This window comes from Gekko japonicus, unplaced genomic scaffold, assembly GCF_001447785.1.
Source record: "Gekko japonicus isolate JY-2015 unplaced genomic scaffold, Gekko_japonicus_V1.1 scaffold275, whole genome shotgun sequence".
In the NCBI taxonomy this organism is placed as follows: Eukaryota; Metazoa; Chordata; class Lepidosauria; order Squamata; family Gekkonidae; genus Gekko; species Gekko japonicus.
In genome coordinates, this window is record NW_015170895.1 from 1,264,135 (window position 1) to 1,283,816 (window position 19,682).

The window sequence follows — 19,682 nt, forward strand, 5'->3', positions numbered from 1 at the left end:
CCCTCCTCCCCCCCCCACACCCTCCCTACACACCATCAAGCATGACCAAATGGATCCTGCTGCCGCTGTTAATGGGGCACGGCAAGAAGGATTAACCCTCGCGGAGCTGTCCTGCACGATCCGGCAAAGCAGTCAGCGTTCTGCCTCCTGGAATTGCCGGGCGTGGAGCGGAGTGGAGTTCTTTTCTTCCCATTCTCCCCTGAAGGAATGCCTGCTTATTAAAGAGCAAGGTTGTGTTCCTTTTTGCACCTCAAACCCACCCACCCCCAATTCCTGTCCCCTCTCCCCCAAAGCCATGCCATTCCTCTCTGGAGCTTTAGCTCTGTGTGTGTTGAGCCATTTCCTCCTGGCCGAGCCAGTGCAGCTTCAGGCCGGCCCAAGCGGCAGGAGAAATCTCTCGTCCTGCTTACCGGAACATGTGCTGAGTGTTTGGAGGGCTCTGGGGCCATCGTCATGGCTGTGAAAGGCAGAGCCCCTGCGGCTGCCTGTCTTGGGGGTGGGGCGCAGCCACCCAGCCATGCCACGTGCCCCCTAAGGTGGGTCTTCATTGCTCACGTTTTTCCCGGACTGCTGGGTCCTGGCTGGGCACAGCCTCTCCGTCTCCACTGGCAGGACAGTCTGGAGGCCTCCCCTGAGCATCAGCCCCCCCCCCAAAAAAAACTCTCCAGCTTCTCACTCCAGCCTGTACTTCTGTTTGGTTTGTCTGCTTCCCTTCCTGTGGCCCAGGGCAGCCTGGCACGGCTCCGTTCCTTCACCTTGGACAGGCCTGTGAGGCAGACGAGGCTGGGGGAGAGTGGCTGCCCCACTGAGCTTCACAGCAGAGTGAGGATTTGAACCTGGATCTCCACCACTCTAGTTTGGTGTCGTGATTAAGAGCGTGGGCTCTAATCTGGGAGAACCGGGTCTGATTCCCCACTCCTCCTCCACATGCAGCTGCTGGTGTGACCTTGGGTCAGTCACAAGTTCTCTCTCAGAGCTGATCTCTCAAGGGCAGTTCTCGGGAGAGCTCTCTCAGCCCCACCTCCCTCACAGGGTGTCTCTTGTGGGGAGGGAAGGGAGAATGTGAGCCACTCTGAGACTCCAAGTGAAGGGCAGGTTATAAATCCAATCTCCTCTCCGCCTAGTCTAACCACGGGCGCACGCGGGACTGTCTGTTCTGCTCAGATGCAGAGCCCAGGTGATGCCGCAGAGACGTGTAGGCAGGGGCCACAGCATGTGAGGCCCAGCTGAGCTGCTTGCGCTCTGGCCCAGTGGGGGAGATTCAGACATCCCTCCCGATTCAGCTGTTGTGCTGAAACCCTTTCCTTTTTTTTTTTTTTTTTTTGCAGACAGTGCCTCTGACTGGGGGAGCTGGAGTTCTGGGGAGAAAAGAGAAAGCCCGTGTGGGAATTTTGCAAGCTCTGATTAGAGATGTGGGGTGGGAGAGAGGCAGCAGATGGGGCCCCTCTGGGGCAGGAATAGGTAGATGGCATCCCAGGGCAAGAAGCTGGCAAGGGGGCAGGGAGTCGAGCAAGCTGTCACCCGGTTTCTGAGCCTGTGGTGCTTCCGTTCCCACAACCAAGAGGCCTAGAAACTTATCTCTTGAGCTGAACAGTCATCCAGTTTGAGAGAACCAGTTTGGTGTAGTGGCTAAGTGCACGGACTCTGGGAGAACCAGGTTTGATTCCCCAGTCCTCCACTTGTACCTGGCTGGATGGCCTTGGGCAAGCCGTAGTTCTGACGAGAGCTGTTCTTGAAAAAGAGCCGTTTCTGTCAGAGCTCTCTCCGCCCCGCCTACCTCACAGGGTGTCTGTTGTGGGGAGGGGAAGGGAAAGGAGATTGTGGGCTGCTCTGAGACACCTTTGGGTAGTGAAGGGCCAGGGGGTATTAATCCACTCTCCTCCTCTTCTTCGCCTTCTTCTTCGCCTTCTGTAGCCTTCTAGCTAGGTTCAACATTCATTCTCTTCCTCCCACAAACAGGAAGGTTCTTCACACCTGTCCTTTGGGGGTCAGTCCTTTCGTGGGTATTGAGGGGGTCGCACAGGACAGGTGGAGTCCTAGGTGCCTGAGGGGGAAGGGTCCGTTGCTTGCCCCCCCACCTAGTCATTAAGTGCTGAGTTCTCACTCAGTTCCCATAAAGCGGGGGGGGGGGGTGTTGTACATCACATGAACGCATGAAGCGGCCTTCTACTGAATCAGACCCTGGGTCCATCATAGCCAATATTGCCTGCTCTGACTGGCAGCAGCTCTCCAAGGTCTTAGGCAGAGGTCTTTCGCTTTGTTGTTCTTGTTCAGTCGCACAGTCGTGTCCGACTCTTCGCAACCCCATGGACCAGATCACGCCAGGCCTTCCGGTCTTCCACCGTCTTCTGAAGTTGGCTCAATTTCATGTTTGTTGCATCGATGACACTGTCTGACCATCTCATCCTTTGCCGTCCCCGTCTTCTTTGACCTTCAATCTTTCCCAGCATAAGGGTCTTCTCAAGTGAGTACTCCCTTCTCATTGGGTGGCCAAAGTATTTGAGCTTCAGTTTCATTATCTGGCCTTCCAGGGAACAGTCAGGGTTGATTTCTTTTAGGATTGACTGATTTGATCTTCTTGCAGTCCAAGGGACTCTTTCGCTTTGCCGCCTCCTTAAAGTCTGGAAAGCTCAGCTGCTTCTTGCTCTCCCCCCTCCCTCATTTCTGACTTTCCCCCAGTGTCTTCTCCCTCCCTCCCTATCCCTCCCTCCCTCCCTCCCTCCCTCTCTCTGTCTCTCTTCCCACGTGGACCAGCTATTTTTCGAGAAAGTGCTACTGGGAAAAGAATCCTTTCGCCTGCCAGGAATGTGCGCGGAGGAATGCCTCTCCCGTTCCAAGAGCAACTTCCAGACGTGTGGCTGAGTGACGGCAACTCCTTGTGGGGGTGGGACCAATGGGGGGGGGAGCCGCAGGCTCCTTTCTGAGTAGCTGAGTTCACTCCTCTGGCTGATGTGTTAACTACACGGGAGGCAAACTGGGAGGGAGGGAGGGAGACTTGCTACTGGCAGCCTCCATTCAGGAAAAAGCTCCCCACCACCACCCCACCCCTCTCCTGGAGGAATGTGCTGCTCTTGGCCGCTCTGCCGAGGCTCTGCTCTGAGTGGTACTTAAAATTCAGGGCACTCTGCAAAGAGGATGAGGCGGCACACCTCACCCTGGCCCTGGCAGGGCCTGCAGGGATCCCCCCGGGACCCTCTGCGTGGACAAAGAAGCCGTTCAAAGTCCTTGGTGAATTCCGGCACTGTAGGCTTATGACCCAGTCTGCCATGGGTCCCGGCACTCCCCGTCTGCATCTTTCCCCTTTACTTTGCCACCGACAGAGGGCTCATGTAGCTGCATGGCACGCTTGAGCTCTCTCCTCTGCAGGGACAGGGTGCTCAGGAGCCGGCAGGTTGTGCAGTTGAGTTCAGAGGGGATTTGTGTCGTCCTCGTGTTCCCCCCCCCCCCCGCCGCCGCCCCAATTCCAAATGAGCCGACACACCAGCACCAGCAGACACACACACACACACAGCACTAGAGATCAGTGCATGACTTCACTTCTTTGTTCAGCCAGGCGCAAGTGAAATCTCGTGTCATATACAGAAGTGTAAATCGTGTATTCAGATGTGAGATTTTTGGATGAGACATGAAAGGAACAGATGGGAGCTGAAGAGCCGAGGAGAGGGGGTGCCTCTGGTCAGTCCTGAGACCGTTTCCCCAGGCGCGCGGGGGGGGGTGAGTCTGCAAAGTCCCGCTTGTCCCCTCGGCGGCTTCAGTCTTTGTGGAAGGAGCTCCCAGGGATTCAAGCTGGCTCGTACCAGAAGCTGCTTTTCAGGGCCTGGCAGAACCTTTCCCGAGACCGGCATCTTCTCTTACATGAGTCCAGTGGGGACACCTTTAAGACCAGCAAAGTTTTGTTCAAGTCATGTGCATGAATAAGATTTTGTCGGCCTGAGTGCCACTGGACTCCCCCTTTGTGCTGCTGCTTCAGACCCACATGGCTGCCTTCCTGAACCTGTACATGGTCAGTGTGAGAGAATACACAGAATCTGTCCCTATTCCCACATAGTGACTCTGGGCATAGAACTTGGCTGTTGCTGGCTCATTTCCTCTTGGCAGCAGGAGACCTTGCTCCTAGAGATGCCAGGGCCCGGAAGAATTTGGGGGGTGGGCGGAGTCCTTTCCCCATTTTTCCCTAGGCCCCTTTTTCCATTTTATTGATGGGGGAAAATTGAATATCTGGGGAAGTAGTGAAAACAAATCTCCTGTGGAATATTTTCTCTTTTAGAATGGGCAAGATGCTTCAGAAGGCAAGGTTTTCTGTACTCAAAATGTACAGCATGAAAAAGTATAAGGAATTCTATCCCCCCCCCCCCCCCCCCCTCCCTCTGAAAAGGCTGTACAAACTTGCCCCCCCCCCCCCCCCGTTTTTCCAGTGGAAATATTGGGAAATATTGGGGAGTGCTGGGGGGAAAAAAACTATACTGTGAACATGTACAATATTTTCGGGGGGGGGGGGGGTTGGATGTAAAGGTAGATCATTTTAGCAACAGGAGAGAGTTTCTGTCCAAATAACACTTTATTTATCATAGAATGTTAGAGTTGGAAGGGACCTTGCAGGTCATCTAGTCCAACCCCCTGCACTCTGCAGGAGCAGAGCCGAAAGATAATAGCCCTACATACCTACAATATCCCCGAAAGATGGTCGTCCAGCCTCCACTTGAAAACGTCCAGCGAAGGAGCACCCACCACCTACCGAGACAGACTGTTCCACTGCTCAACCACTGACAGTTAGGAAATTTCTCCTGATATTTAGCCGGTATCGACTCCTTTGTAATTTCCACCCATTAGATCTAGTCTTGCAATCCAGAGCAAGAGAGAATAGATGCAGAATTTGCATTTGTTGACTGAATTTGTTAACTGCAGAATTTGTTTTCTACCTTTGGCTTTTAGTTTCCCCTGCCTCTTACATGGTGTGCAGGGTGCAGCCGTTGGCAACCGTTTTTCAAGTACTGAGCAGACTTGCAGTTTTTCTTACAGAAAATGAAGACACGTATACTTTTAAAAGCCGTAAATACGCCAAATATTACAATTTTATATGCTGACTGAGTTACGAGTGATGCCTTTTATGTCGGTTATTCAGGAAAGGAAGTTCAGGTGTGACAGCAAACTGCTGCATATATTTCAGTCCCCCCCCCCCCCCCCCCCCGTTTTCCAAATTTCTGTAAATTCTACACCTCCACTCGCACCCAAGCACAGAAGTGCCCAGCCATCCGTATCACACACTTGGCAGAGGGCAGCAGGCCGAGAGGCGCTCCCCTCGGTACTGCTAGCTGCTCTCCTGGCAGCGGACCCACACTGTTGAGGAGTGGGCTGGGACAAGCCGAGTGGCTTTGGGGCTGGAAAAAATGATGCTCTGTTCACATAAACGCGTGAAGCTGCCTTCCAAAGAGCTGGACCCTCGGTCTTTCCAGTGCAGTTCCATCTCCTCTGACCGGCAGGGGCTCCCCAGGCTTTCTACCTGAGCCTTTTAACTGGAGATGCTGCCAGGGATTGAACCTGGACCTTCTGTCCTTGAAACATGGGCCTTCCATCCTTGTCTGTGTCAGCAAGCAACATATAGTTGCTGTAGATTTTCCGGGTTGTGTGGCCGTGGCCTTGGCACTGTAGAACCTGACGTTTCGCCACTAGCTGTGACTGGCATCCTCAGAGGAAGAACACAGAAAGGTGGAGTACTCTCTATGCCAAGGTGAGAAGGAAAATGATAGGCAGGTAATTTATATATACTCCAGAAGGTGGGGTAGGGCTGAGTCTTAAAAGTATAAGTATCTTCATTTTCGGTAAGAAAAACTGCAAGTCTACTCAATACTTGAAAAACGGTTGCCAACGACTGCACCCTGCACACCATGTGAGAGGCAGGGAAAACTAAAAGCCAAAGGTAGAAAACAAATTCTGCAGTTAACAAATTGAGTTAACAAATGCAAATGCTGCATCTATTCTCTCTTGCTCCGGATTGCAAGACTAGATCTAATGGGTGGAAATGACAAAGGAGTCGATACTGGCTAAATATCAGGAGAGACTTCCTAACTGTCAGAGTGGTTGAGCAGTAGAACAGACTGCCTTGGGAGGTGGCGGATGCTCCTTCGCTGGACGTTTCCAAGCGGAGGCTGGACGACCATCTTCCGGGTATGTTGTAGGGCTATTATCTTTCGGCTCTGCTCCTGCAGAGTGCAGGGGGTTGGACTAGATGACCTGCAAGGTCCCTTCCAAATCTAACATTCTGTGATTCTATATTTCAAAAGCTATTTCTTCCCAGTGCTTCTGGGAGCTTCTTCCCAAGGTGCTATCTGCCACCCCCCTTCTCCCCAAGCGGTGTCCTTTGAGCAATTTATGGGCCCCTCATCCTGCAGGGGGAAATGCCCTGGGACTGTTGAATGTGGATGGAGTTTTTCTTTGGTTTTTCTTGGGGGGCAAGACGCTGGGGGTGGGGGAGATCAGAGCCTTTACTGCCCAGGACTGGTGTGGTGATGAATGGACTGGAGAGTGTGGAGTGGGGCCCGTCTCCCACTCCAGGGTCTTAATTGCACACACCCCCATGCCCTGGGAGCCTCTTATGTTTTCCAAGTGTTTATGGGGACCAGATGGCGCAGCTGGGTGAGGGGGAGAGTGACCCCATTGCTGTTTGTGTAAGGGCATGCGTCCTGTTCACGCCTCCCAGCCAGACAATCTGTAATGGGGGGGGGAGATTTCTGGGCTGTCCCTTCTGCTGTTGGCCAAGAGGGAGGGGCTGCCCAGGGAACAGCCTTGGGCTTGGGCTTTCTCCTTGTTGGGGGGTCATGAGTTAAAGGGTCTCGCCGGGGCCGCTAGACACACTCCTTTCTGGAATGTGGCACTGTCAGGACTCCTCCTTTCCAAACAAGTGAATAGTAAAATAGGCTGGTGGGCACAATGGCCATGTGGTGGCTCCAGCTTCGTGCAAAACTAAGGACTTCATGAATGAAAGAATGTGTATGAACACACTTCGGAACATAAGAACCTAAGAGAAGCCAATGTTGGATCGGGCCAGTGGCCCACCCAGTCCAACACTCTGTGTCACACAGTGGCCAGAAATACCAGGTGCCATCCGGAGGTCCACCAGTGGGGCCAGGACACTAGGAGCCCTCCCACTGTTTCCCCCCACCAAGCACCAAGAACACAGAGAATCACTTGCCCCAGACCGAGAGTTCCTATCTATACCTTGGGGCTAACGGCCACTGATGGACCTCTGCTCCATATGCTTATCCAGTTCATAAGAACACAAGAGAAGCCCATTTTTGATCAGGCCAGTGGCCCATCCAGTCCAACACTCTGTGTCACACAGTGGCCAAAAATACCAGGGGCCACCAGGAGGTCCACCAGTGGGGCCAGGACACTAGATACCCCTCCCACTGTTGCCCCCCACCCCAAGCACCAGGAAGACAGAGCATCCCTTGCCCCAGACTGAGAGTTCCTATCTATACCTTGGGGCTAATTAGCCACTGATGGACCTCTGCTCCGTATGTTTATCCAATTCCCTCTTGAAGCCGTCCATGCTTGTAGCCACCACCACCTCCCTTCCTCCGGGGGCAGGCTGCCCTATGTTGTGCCCACTTCTGGGCTCAAAGCCAAGCCCCTGGGACTGGCTCTCTGGGCGGCTGGTCCGTCTTGGGAGCCACCAGTGGCCCCGGGGGGTTGCATCGTGGCAGGTGCCGCGGCTCTCCTCTGGTCCTCCTCATCCTCACGCAGAGGCTGCTGTCCCACCGTGCCTCCCTTCCCTCTCCCTTCCAGGATATCCGCAACACAGTGGGCAACATTCCCATGGAGTGGTACGAGGAGTTCCCCCACATTGGCTACAACTTGGATGGCAAGAAGATCTTCAAGCCCATCCGCACCAAGGATGAGCTGGACAAGTACTTGGACAAGATGGAAAACCCTGACTACTGGTGAGGGGCTCTGGGTGGGCAGGCAGCTGGGCAGTGAGGCGTGCTTGCCCTTGCGGGGGAGGGCCTCATGCATTGGGGAGGGCTCCTTCTGCCATAGGGAAGTGCCTCCGTGAGCAGAGTGAGCCCAGAGGATCCACCCTGGGGCATTTTTCTTTCTTCGTCCATCTCAACGTGTGTGTGTGTGGGGGGGGTTGCCTGTGGGAGGCCGTGGCTTGTGTGTGCTCCAGTGGAGGGGGCGGGGTTTGCCCAGGTGGGAGAGGCCTGGCTGGTCTGTGCCCTGCTCTTCCCGTCCTCTCTGCCCACTGCAGGCGAACCGTCCAGGACAAGATGACGGGGGTGGACGTGAAGCTGACGGATGAGCAAGTGGAGCTGGTGAACCGACTCCAGAGGGGCGAGTTCGGAGACGTGAACTTCAACCCTTACGAGGTTAGCACAAGCCCCCACCCTGTGGTGCCCAGCAGAAGGGCAGGCTGCCTGGCCGGCTGGGCAGCCCCCTGGCCCGCTGGCTTCCGGCCCTCCCTTGAGTGGGCCCCGTTTGCTTTTCAGCCTGCCGTGGACTTCTTCAGCAGCCAGTTGATGATCCACCCAGTGACAAACCGCCCGGCCGACAAGCGTAGTTTCATCCCATCCCTCATTGAGAAGGAGAAGGTGAGTAGAGGGGCGTGGGGGGGGGGTCTTGGCTGTATCTGGCATTGCCAGAGGTTTTTGAGGCCTGAGCGCCATGGCTGGCACCTTCAAAACGCCTTGTCCCCCCCCCCCCCCCCCCGCGCCCGGCCATCCCCCCGGGATCCTGGACTCTCCTCATGTCAACTGCTCCCTTATTGGAGCCCTTATGAGGAGACCACAAGGAGACATTTCTGTTCCCTTTTGGAATTAAAGAGCGGGAGGAAACAGAGGGGCCTAGAGAGCGGCTGCCCGGGCCACCTGGCCAGGCCTGGAGAAGGCGCCGTGGCCTCCCACTGGCCCTTGCACACCCTGGGACCAGCACTAGAGGCTGATTGGCCACGGAGTCCAGATTCTATCCGAGGAGAAAGCACGCCATGGGCAAGGGAGGGCGTCTTTCTTCTTAGGGAAGCATTGAGAGCCAGTTTGGTGTAGTGGTTAAAGTGCGCGGACTCTAATCTGGAAGAACCAGGTTTGATTCCCCACTCCTCCATTTGCAGCTGGTGGATGACCTTGGGCAAGCCATAGCTCTGATAAGAGCAGTTCCTGTCAGAGCTCTCTCAGCCCCACTCGCCTCCCAGGGTGTCTGTTGTGGGGAGGGGAAGGGAGAGGAGTTTGTAGGCCGCTCTGAGACTCCCTTGGGTAGTGAAGGGCCATGGGGTCTAAATCCAATCTCCTTCCTCCTCCTCCTCCGGCAAGGGCTTGCTTCCTGGAGGATGACGTGGGGGTAACACAGAAGGGCCGCGGCTCCCACCTGGGGAAAGAAGTAGCCCCCAGCCCTGGACCGTGGCAGAGCCCCCCCCTTCCTTTCCCTTGTCTGCTGGCTCTCCGCCCCCCACCCCACCCCCAAGTCAGTGTGTGGCTCTAGCCCAGAAAGAGAGGAGGGGGGGGCCTGCCTCCTTACCTCGTCTCCCTCCCAAATCCCGGGCAGGTCTCCAGGCTGGTCCACGCCATCAAGATGGGCTGGATCAAGCCGCGCAAGCCCAAAGAGGAGACGCCCAGCTTCTACGACCTGTGGGCTCACGAAGACCCCAACTCCATCCTGGGGCGGCACAAGATGCACGTGCCTGCCCCCAAGCTCCCCCTGCCCGGCCACGCGGAGTCCTACAACCCGCCCCCGGAGTACCTCCCCACAGAGGAAGAGGTGAGGGTGCTTGGGGGGGGGGGGAGCTCCGTTCTGTCCACAGCTGGAGGGAGAGGAGGGGGGCCCGGAGGGCGAGTGCCCAGAGAGGGAGAGGGCTCGTAGCCCAGGGGCAGAGCACCTCCTTTGCCACCTTCGGCTCCTGGCGCCTTGAGCCAAAAAAGCCCCCAGGACCGGTGCTGCGATGAGGCCGTTCTCCGCCTGAATCCTCAGACACCTGCGGCCAGTGCAGAGCCAGGCGGATTTGGCAGTCAGCAGCTCTGGAGGGGCTTTTGGGCCTGAGCAACCAATGACACCTGCCTCTTCCTGCAGAAACTGGCCTGGGACCAGCAGGAGCCCTCTGAGCGCAAACTGAACTTCCTGCCCCAGCACTTCGACTGCCTGCGCCGCGTCCCCGCTTACCCCCGTTTCATCCACGAGCGGTTCGAGCGCTGCCTGGACCTCTACTTGTGCCCACGCCAGAGGAAGATGCGGGTATGTGGTGCCCAGGGAGGCGGGCAAGGCCTCCTAACCCAGCCTGTTCCTCTGTCCCCGTCGCTCTGTGGGTCTGCTTCGGGACAGAGCGATTCAGAACGGGACTGAGACCCAGCAAGAGCCGTCCCTGTGGCCAGACGTTGTCTGCCGTCACTGCCGGGGGTGAGCCCAGCTGTTAAGGGCTAGGTACAGTGTCCAGATCACGCGAAGTGATACTATCGCTTTACTCTGCTCTGGTGAGACCTCACCTAGAGTATTGTGGTCAATTTGGGGCACCACAGTTTAGGAAGGATATAGACAAGCTGGAACGTGTCCAGAGGAGGGCAACGAAGACTGTAAGGGGTCTGTTGACCAAGTCCTACAAGGAAAGGTTGAAGGAGCTGGGTGTGTTTAGCCTGGAGAGGAGACGACTGAGGAGTGATGTGATCACCATCTTCAAGTACCTGAAGGGCTGTCGTATTATAGAGGATGGTGCAGTGTTGTTTTCTGTTGCCCCAGAAGGTCGGACCAGAACCAGTGGGTTGAAATTAAACCAGAAGAGTTTTTGGCTAAACATGAGGAAGAACTCCCTGAGAAGTTTTGTGGTTCCTCAGTGGAACAGGCTTCCTCGGGAGGTGGTGGGCTCTCCTTCTTGGGAGGATTTCATGCAGAGGCTGGATGGCCATCTGACAGCAATGTTGAGTCTGTGAGCTTAGGCAGATCGTGAGAGGGAGGGCAGGAAGGGTTGCCTCAGTGCTTAGTCCTTGTGGCCCTTTCTTACATGCCCAGGGAAATGTTGATCGCCACTCTGGGGTCAGGAAGCAATTGTTCTCCGGGCCGGTTTGGCTGGAGATCCTGGAAGTTTTTTGCCATCTTCTGGGCGTGGAGCAGGGGTCACTGGGGGTGTGGGGAGGGGGGAGGTATTTGTGAATGTCCTGCACTGTGCAGGGGGGTTGGACTAGATGACCCTGGAGGTCCCTTCCAGCTCTATGATCCTATGTGGCCACGGCCTGAGAAAAACGATACCATTAAGAAACAAAAACAAGGCCGTTAAAACGAGCCCCTGAAAACAAGCTGCAGCCGTTACAAGAACGTTCCTTCGCATACCTGTGTCGGATGGTGGGCGGGGACGGGCGAAAGCTCACACTGAAATAAATGTTGTTAGCATCTAAGGTGGGCCCACTGGCATTTTACTTCATTAAAAAAACAAGCCAGGGCATAAAAGCAGCATGAAGCACACACATCGAGTAGCCTCAAATGAATGTCGGTGAGCCATTCCGTAGGCCACAAGCAGACTCTAAAGAAAGGAAATGGCTTGGCGTGAAAGCCTGAGGAAGGAGGCGTGTTTTAACCAGGCACCAAAAGGAGGCGGAAGGAGGCACCGGGTGAGCCTGGAGGGCGGAGGGGATTCTGCAGGGATGGTGCCGCTGGGGACAAGGCCCTGCCTCTGGTGGCCAGCTGCCTCTCCACTGTCGTGGGGGGGGGGGCACAGAGCAGGGCTCCAGAAGAGGCCATCCATTCCAGGTGGCTGCTCCTCCTCAGAGCCAGGGCAAGGTCAGGTAGCTGTTCTGGTCTGTTCCCCCCTCCCTTCTCTGATGGTGTGTCCCAGGATCCTTTGCTCCAGGGCACCCACGGAGAGGGGAGGAGCAGAGCTGCCACCACCGTCTGCCCCAGGTGGGCCCTGCAGCACGGACGTCGGCTCACAGCCGTGCTCTTTCCTAGGTCAACGTGGATCCCGAGGATTTGATCCCGAAACTCCCCAAGCCGCAGGATCTCCAGCCGTTCCCCTCCGTGCAGTCCTTGGTAAGGCTTTGGGCAAGGGACCCCCACTGCTGCTGTGCCTCCTTGGAAGGAGGCCCCCCCTCACCGGGCTGTGCCGGACTCACCCACCTCCCTTCTCTCCCCAGGTCTATCGTGGCCACACCGGTCCCGTGCGCTGCCTCAGTGTCTCCCCCAGTGGACAGTGGCTGGCATCCGGTAAGCTCCCCCCCCCATCCCCCACTTGCTTCCGTGGCATGTTGGACAGAGAAGAACCTGCAGAGACCAGCAGGCGAGAGAGTGTCGCGTGGGGGACTGGCAGCTGCTGGACTGGTCTGCATTCTTCTGCCGCTGACACCTGCCCGGCGCTCTGCTTCCTTTCCTAGCTGTTTTTTTTGGTGGGGAATCCAGGCAACACAGCAGAGAAAGCTAGGATTTTAGAGGCCAGGCAGGTCATCTGAGAAGACAGCGGGGTGGCAGGACTTCCCCCAGTGGGGGCCTGGGGAAGTCCTCGCCCAGCCCCTCCCCGCCCTCTTCCACTGTGTCACTAAAAGGAGTCCTCCAGAGCTGCCGTCCGGTTTTGCAAGCACTCTTCCTTCTTACCTGGGCGAGTGCTCAGAGCCCAGGGCTGTAAGCCTGAAAGGCGGGCCCTCCCCTCTCCAGCCCACTTCCTCAGGAGCCGTGCCCGGAATGGACTCCCGGGACCTTCTTTGTGCCAGCGGTCTGGCCCTGCGGCAAGCCTCGATTGGCATCATGAGTTTGATCTCTAGGCAGCTCCTGCCCGGTGGCTGGAGGCGGGACCCGCAGAATGGTTTGTCGTTTCTTGAGGAAGGGGAGGAGTCACGTGCGTTTTGGTGATGCCCACCCTGGCCTGGAAGGACACAGGGCACCAGGCACTTATAGAACCCCCTTTCAGGTGTGCAGAGCCTTTCATTTGCACCGTCTCAGTAATACCCCTAATAAGGCAGGGAGGATGGCCACATTCCTGTATGGCCAGGGGCGGGGCATAGACTGAGCATCGCTGGTGGCTGGCCCGTGGCCACCCTGCTGAGTTGGTGGCAGAGGTGAGATTTGAACCAGGGACATCTCCGCTACCATTCTCAGTCACTTTGTTGGGCTTCCCTAGTTTTGGGGGCTCAGTGCTCTGTGGGAAGAGGCGTCAAGCTCACATCCACCCCCTGTCTTTTCTGCAGGGTCCGATGATGGCACAGTGAAATTCTGGGAGATCTGCACGGCCCGGTGCCTGAAGACCCTCCCCGTGCCGGGCGTGGCGAAGAGCGTGGCTTGGAACCCCAGCCCCACTCTCTGCCTCGTGGGCATTGCTGTGTGAGTTCTCCCCCACTGGTTCGTTACGTAGCCTGCAATCGGGGCTGGGTGGCAGAGGCGGAGGAATCGTATTTAGGACACTGCAAACCAGAAAGGATGGAGAAGAGCCAGTCTGGTGTAGCGGTTATGTGCGCGGACTCTAATCTCGGAGAACTGGGTTTGATTCCCCACTCTTCCCCCACTTGCACCTGGCTGGATGACCTTGGGCAAGCGGTAGCTCTGATAAGAGCTGTCCTTGAAAAAGAGCAGTTTCTGTCAAGAGCTCTCTCAGCCCCACTTGCCTCACAGGGTGTCTGTTGTGGGGAGGGGAGAAGGGAAAGGAGACTGTGAGCCGCTCTGAGACTCCTTTGGGTAGTGAAGGGCGGGGTATAAATTCAATCTCCTCCTCCTCCTCTTCTTCCACCAATGGAAGAAGAGCCAGTTTGGTGTAGTGGTTAAAATGCACGGACTCTAATCGGGGAGAAGGGGGTTTGATTCCCCACTCCTCCACTTGCACCTGGCTGGATGACCTTGGGCAAGCCATAGTTCTGACGAGCTGTCCTTGGAAAAAGAGCCGTTTCTGTCAAAAGCTCTCTCAGCCCCACCTACCTCCCAGGGTGTGTCTGTTGTGGGGAGGGGAAGGGAAAGGAGATTGTGAGCCGCTCTGAGACACCTTTGGGTAGTGAAGGTCGGGGCATAAATCGAATCTCTTCTTCTTCTTCTACCGAGATCTGTGCCAACTGAGTGAATGGGCAGGAACCTGGCCAAAAGGGGACCCTCATCCGGGCAAAGGTCTGAAACAGGGCAGCCCAAACGAGTGAAGGGTTTTGAGCACCTTCTGTGTGAGGAGAGGCAGGCAGATGTCCCAGACAGGGCATGATAGATGTTGGTAAAGTTATGCATGATGTGGAGGGGGGAGGGACTTTCCCCACCCTTTCGGAAGCCCTGCATCTCAGAGGCACCTGGTGAAGTTGATGGGCAGCAGACACTGGGCGGGCACCTTTAAACGGAGGCACTCATAAAGAAGAGAAGAGATTGGATTTATACCCCATGGCCCTTCACTACCCAAGGGAGTCTCAGAGCGGCTGACAAACTCCTTCCCCTCCCCCTCCCCACAACAGACAGACACCCTGTGAGGGAGGTGGGGCTGAGAGAGCTCTGACAGAAACTGCCCTTTTTCTAGGACAGCTCTTATCAGAACTAGGGCTTGCCCAAGGTCATCCAGCAGGTGCAAGGGGAGGAGTGGGGACTCAAACCCGGTTCTCCCAGATTAGAGTCCATGCACTTAACCACGACACCCAACTGGCTCTCAACACAGGGCATGCCAAGAGGTGCTGGGTGAGAGGGACTGTGGAGGGGATCAGGTACATCCCCATTGCTACATCTGTCCACAGCTCTTTGGTATGGTTGCTTCAGAGACAGCGTGCCTGGAGGGAGGGAAAGCCTCCTTTGTCCTCTGCTTGTGGACTCCCCAGGGTCACCTGTTGGCCACTGTGTCAAACAGGATGCTGGAGAAGATGAGCCTTTGGCCTGACGGCTCTGATGTTCCTGAGCTATTTCTCCATTTGTTCCTAACGGGGGTCATTTCCTGCCGGAGCGCCCCAAAGCGGTGCTCCGCCAGTAAGGAGCCCAGGCCCCGCCCCTGAAGAGACTCAGAGAGGAGGGTGGGATTTAAATGCCTGGGTTCCCTCCCCTTCTCTTCTGCAGCCAGCCCACCACGGCAGGTTGGCTGGGGAGGCGGGCAGAGATGTCCCCTTTTCCCCTGAGCCGCTCCACTTTTGGGAAGGAGACTCAGGGAGGGTGGGGGATTTAAACTCACTTGCATATGCCTTAACTCATTTTAAACATGCCTGCCCTTTGTCAGGGGGTGTGGCATATGCAAATGAGTTATGCCAATAAGCTCCTGCACCTCTTTTTCTGGGAAATGACCCGCTGGTTCCCCACATGCACACACAAATAGCACCGTCACCACTCCTGGGCTGGTGAGCACAGCCCTCAGGCGCAAGGGGGTGGTATGGGTTGGCACTCTGCCCCCCTGGCTTTCTGTCTGTGCCAATAGCCTCTGCAGACCAGGCCTTGCGCCCAGGACTGTCGATGGCGCTCCTGCCCTCCACGGCTCCTGACGACTCCCGCCTTCTCCTCCCGCAGGGAGCAGTCAGTGCTGCTGGTGAATCCTGGCCTGGGGGACAAGCTGCTCTGCGGGGCCACGGACCAGCTGCTCGAGGCCTTTGTGCCCCCGGAGGAGGAGCGGCCCCAGCTGGTCACGTGGGAGGAGGCATCCGGAGAGGAGCACAGCCGGGGAGTGCGGCTCATCGTCAGACACGGGAAGGTGAGTGCCGGTGGAGCCGTCAAACCCAACGCGGCAGGGGCAGGAGGGAGAGGAGAGGAGAGGCTCCCGACCGACGCCCTTTGTCCGGCCTTGCTCCCGCAGCCCCTGAAGCAGGTGACGTGGCACCGGAAGGGGGACTACTTTGCCACCGTGGTCTCGGACAACAGCCACCTGCAGGTGCTGATCCACCAGGCGAGCAAGCGCTGGAGCCAGGCGCCCTTCCGCCGGAGCAAGGGCCAGGTGCAGCGGGTCCTCTTCCACCCGCTGCGGCCCTTCTTCTTCGTGGCCACCCAGCGCTTTGTGCGGGTCTACAACCTCCTCAAGCAGGAGCTCACCAAGAAGCTGCTGACCAACTGCAAGTGGCTCTCCAGCATGGCCGTCCACCCCGGAGGTAGGTGGGCCCGCGGCTGGGGAGGGGCAGGAACCGGCCCCCAAGGGACACGCTGCGTTTTTACTTTTTATTTCGCAAAATTTGGATCCTGCCTTCCCGCCCTCATGGGGCCACCGAGGAGGCTAACGAATTAAAACAGACATGGTAAAATCGCATCTTGAAACCTATTAAAAGCAACAAAACACATTAAAACAAAGGGATCTGGAGCTAAACTACATACAAAAACAACAGTTAAAACTTTGGGCAGGAAGGTGGGAGCACGGAGGGAGCACCAGATGAAGCCAAAAGGTTATCACCGACTGGGGCAAGGCAGCCACCGAGGGGGACAGGCAAATCCCGGGGGGGTTGGGGAGAGTCCCATAGTTTTGACACCCTGCTGAGAAGGCCAGAGCTTGGGTGGCCAGCCTCCCAGCCTCAAACCTTTGGGGGGGGTACCCAAAGCAGGGCCTTGGAGGATGACTGTTGCCTCAGGTGGGTCCGTAAAGAAACAAGCCGGATGGTCCCAAACCAGGCAGGGCTTTAAAGAGCAGCGGCAGCCGCGGCAGCATCCACCCCTTGCCTTACGCCTGGAAACAGATCAGGGAGCCAGTGCAGATGGGCCGAGGCTGGAGCAAGATGGCCCCCGTGACCCACGCCAGGCAGCATTCTGGACCAGCTGCAGCTTCCAAACACTCCAGCTGACTCCAGTCATGCCCAGTGTAAAGTGCCGTCAAGTCGCAGCCGACGTCTGGCGACCCCAGCGAGGAGCTTTCCGGGCACGTGAGCCGCCGAGGTGGTTGGCCTCGGCCTGCCCCTGCAGGGTCTTCCTTGGTGGTCTCCCTTCCAGGTGCGACTTACCCTGCTTCGCTTCCACGGCCTGACTCAGCCGGGCTGGGCCACGTTGCCTTGCCTCCCTTGCTCGGAGCTAGTCTGGCTAAACAGCGCGCTCCCCATTGCTGGCCCCCCGGAAGGTAGGTCTTTCCTCCCCCGGAGATGCCACCCACTGCCTCCCCCGCAGGGCCCCTTGTAACCTTCCTCACTATAGCCCCGGGAAAACTGATCAAGGAGAGTAGCCGTATTGGTCTGAAGCAGTAGAACAAAGTGAGAGTCCAGTCGGGGGCACCTCTAAGCCCAACAAGGTTTTATTCAAGGTGTGAGCTTTCGTAGGCACGCCCACTTCGCCAGACGCGATGAAATGGAAGTCCATGTCATCTTCTGCCTGCACGTGAGAGCTCACACCTTGAATAAAACTTTGTTGGGCTTAGAGGTGCCCCACTGGACTCTTACTTCCTGGAAAATGGAATCACTGGAAAGAAGAGCTGAGCAGGCTGAGCGAGTCCTGGGAACAATGTTCCCTCTAAACTGTGGAGTCTTGTGAGCTAAAATTCTACTGTGTGAGCTCCTGGCATGAAAGTTGTGAGCGAGCGATTTGGCTGCTGCCTAAATCAGTTTGCGCTGGAGCCCTCCTTCCTGAGCTAAGACAAGAATGTGCGAGCCGGAGGCTAAAAACCTGTGAGCTGGCTTACACCAACTCGGCTTAGAGGGAACACTGCCTGGGAACTCTCATAACATCAGAGAAGCCAATGTTGCCCCCCCCCCCAGCACTTGCCCCAGAATTCCTATCTATGCCCTGTGGCTAATAGCCACTGATGGACCTCTACTCCATATTAAGAACACAAGAGAAGATCCCCTGGTCCCCCAGTGGGGCCAGGACATTAGAAGCCCTCCCACTGTTGACCCCCCCCCCCCAAGCACCAAGAATACAGAGCATCCCTTGCCCCAGACTGGGAGTTCCTATCTATACCTAGTGGCTAAGAGCCCCTGATGGACCTCTGCTCCAGATGTTTATCCATAAGAACATAAGGGAAGCCAGTGTTGGATCAGGCCAATGGCCCATCCAGTCCAACACTCGGTGTCACACAGTGGCCAGAAATACCAGATGCCATCAGGAGGTCTAGCAGTGGGGCCAGGACACTAGAAGCCCCTCCCACTGTTGCCCCCCACCCCAAGCACCAGGAAGACAGAGCATCCCTTGCCCCAGAGTTCCTTTCTATGCCTTGTGGCTAATAGCCACTGATGGACCTCTGCTCCGTATGCTTATCCAGTTCCCTCTTGAAGCCGTCCATGCTTGTAGCTGCTACCAGCAGTCTCTGAGCAGTGAGGTCTCCTTTTCCCTCCTGGTGGTTTGCCAGGGCCCCAGCCAGTGTGGCATTAACAGAGCAGCAGCTCCCCAAAAGCCCCGAGAGGGAAAGGAGTTAAAGGCAGAAGGCGGCTCCAGAGATCGCCCTGAGCCAAGAGGCCAAAGAAGCCCCTTGTGCTGGAAGACCTTGACCTGACGAACCTCTCTGCTCCCAGGCAGTGGGCCTGTGTTCCCCGCCCCTCTGCGATGCCTCCGAGCAGTCCTGGGCCCCCGGAGAGCAGAGGGGAGGGTCTTCAAGCAGCCTGCCCCAGGGGGACTGATGGAGCCCAGCTATTGCCTGGCTGGGAATTCCAGCTCCTCAAAAAAAAACCCATTCTTTTCCAGGGGACAACCTGATCTGCGGCAGCTACGACAGCAAACTCGCCTGGTTTGACCTGGACCTGTCCACGAAGCCCTACCGCATGCTGAGGTGAGCGAGAGAAGGAAGAACCTTGGCGTTCCTGTGGTGTGTCATTCTCTTATTAAAATGCCGTGCCCCATCTTTCCCTGAACTCAAGGTGGGTTACAGATTTCACACCAAGCCATACAGTCCCATATAAAATAAACACAATACTATACAGCAAAACCCCTCGTCTTGCTGTGGCTCTTACCAGTGGAGGTGAGCTGGTCTGATCCTCCCCGTCTTGGGAGGAGCTGGCGTCAGGCCCACTTACGCGTTCCTGGCACTGGCGAGATTTGACCTCTTGGGCACGAGGCTGTGGCAGCTGCTCCAGAGGGGACCCATGCCCTTGGCCGGCTGGGTCTGATCCTCCTTGCCGCTGGCTTCTCTCCCTGCAGGCACCACAAGGCAGCGTTGAGGGCTGTGGCCTTCCACCCCCACTACCCACTCTTTGCCTCCGGCTCAGATGACGGCAGCGTCATCGTCTGCCACGGCATGGTCTACAAGTACGTGTGGGGACGGCTGGGGCGGTGGGGGCGGCCTCTTGGCCTTGTGCCCGGGCCAGGCAGGGCCTGGGGGCGGCTTCGCTCACCTCTTCCTCCTCCCCTCTCCCCTCTCCTCCCCGTGCAGCGACCTGCTCCAGAACCCCCTCATCGTGCCGGTGAAGGTGCTGAAGGGCCACGCCCTGACTCACGACCTGGGCGTCCTCGACGTGGCTTTCCACCCCAGCCAGCCCTGGCTCTTCTCTGCCGGTGCAGACGCCACCATCCGCCTCTTCACGTAGCCGGCCGGCCAGCCGACCGCCTCTGGAAGGAAGCCTCTCGCTGGCAGTGGGAGCTGCTGGGACTTGGCCTCTAAACGTGGCAGCTCCCCCACCCCCACCCCCACCCCGTCAGCTGCGGTCGAAAGGTCTTTGTGGCCTCTCCTGGAGGGAAACTGAACTTGGAGGTCTCTTTCTTGGAATTAAACTGTCCAAAACACAGGTGCTCTAAGTGGTCTTCCCCAGTCCCTCTCCCCGCCAACGAGGTCATTGTGCAAGCAGGTCTCTCAAGCGGAGGAGAGGGCGGTCCTCGTCCGTCCTCCGTGCTGGCTCTGAAGGCTCAGCAGCCTCCTTGATAAGGGGTGGGGGGCTGTATGAAGCTGA

General features: G+C 57.0%; 1 protein-coding gene across 1 annotated transcript in view; it reads left to right on the top strand.

The window, feature by feature from the left end:
* BOP1 (block of proliferation 1) overlaps window positions 1–19,505 on the top strand; it is a 114,175-nt gene extending 94,670 nt beyond the window's left edge. The window contains exons 4-16 of the mRNA XM_015418512.1: window positions 7,786–7,940; window positions 8,249–8,366; window positions 8,487–8,588; window positions 9,535–9,747; window positions 10,057–10,218; window positions 11,920–12,000; window positions 12,105–12,174; window positions 13,149–13,281; window positions 15,409–15,589; window positions 15,692–15,980; window positions 18,484–18,568; window positions 18,937–19,044; window positions 19,169–19,505. Coding sequence (XP_015273998.1) covers window positions 7,786–7,940; window positions 8,249–8,366; window positions 8,487–8,588; window positions 9,535–9,747; window positions 10,057–10,218; window positions 11,920–12,000; window positions 12,105–12,174; window positions 13,149–13,281; window positions 15,409–15,589; window positions 15,692–15,980; window positions 18,484–18,568; window positions 18,937–19,044; window positions 19,169–19,322 — 1,851 coding nt within the window. The 3' untranslated portion in view covers window positions 19,323–19,505. The remainder of the gene's footprint in view (window positions 1–7,785; window positions 7,941–8,248; window positions 8,367–8,486; window positions 8,589–9,534; window positions 9,748–10,056; window positions 10,219–11,919; window positions 12,001–12,104; window positions 12,175–13,148; window positions 13,282–15,408; window positions 15,590–15,691; window positions 15,981–18,483; window positions 18,569–18,936; window positions 19,045–19,168) is intronic.
* The last annotated feature ends 177 nt before the right edge of the window (window positions 19,506–19,682 follow it).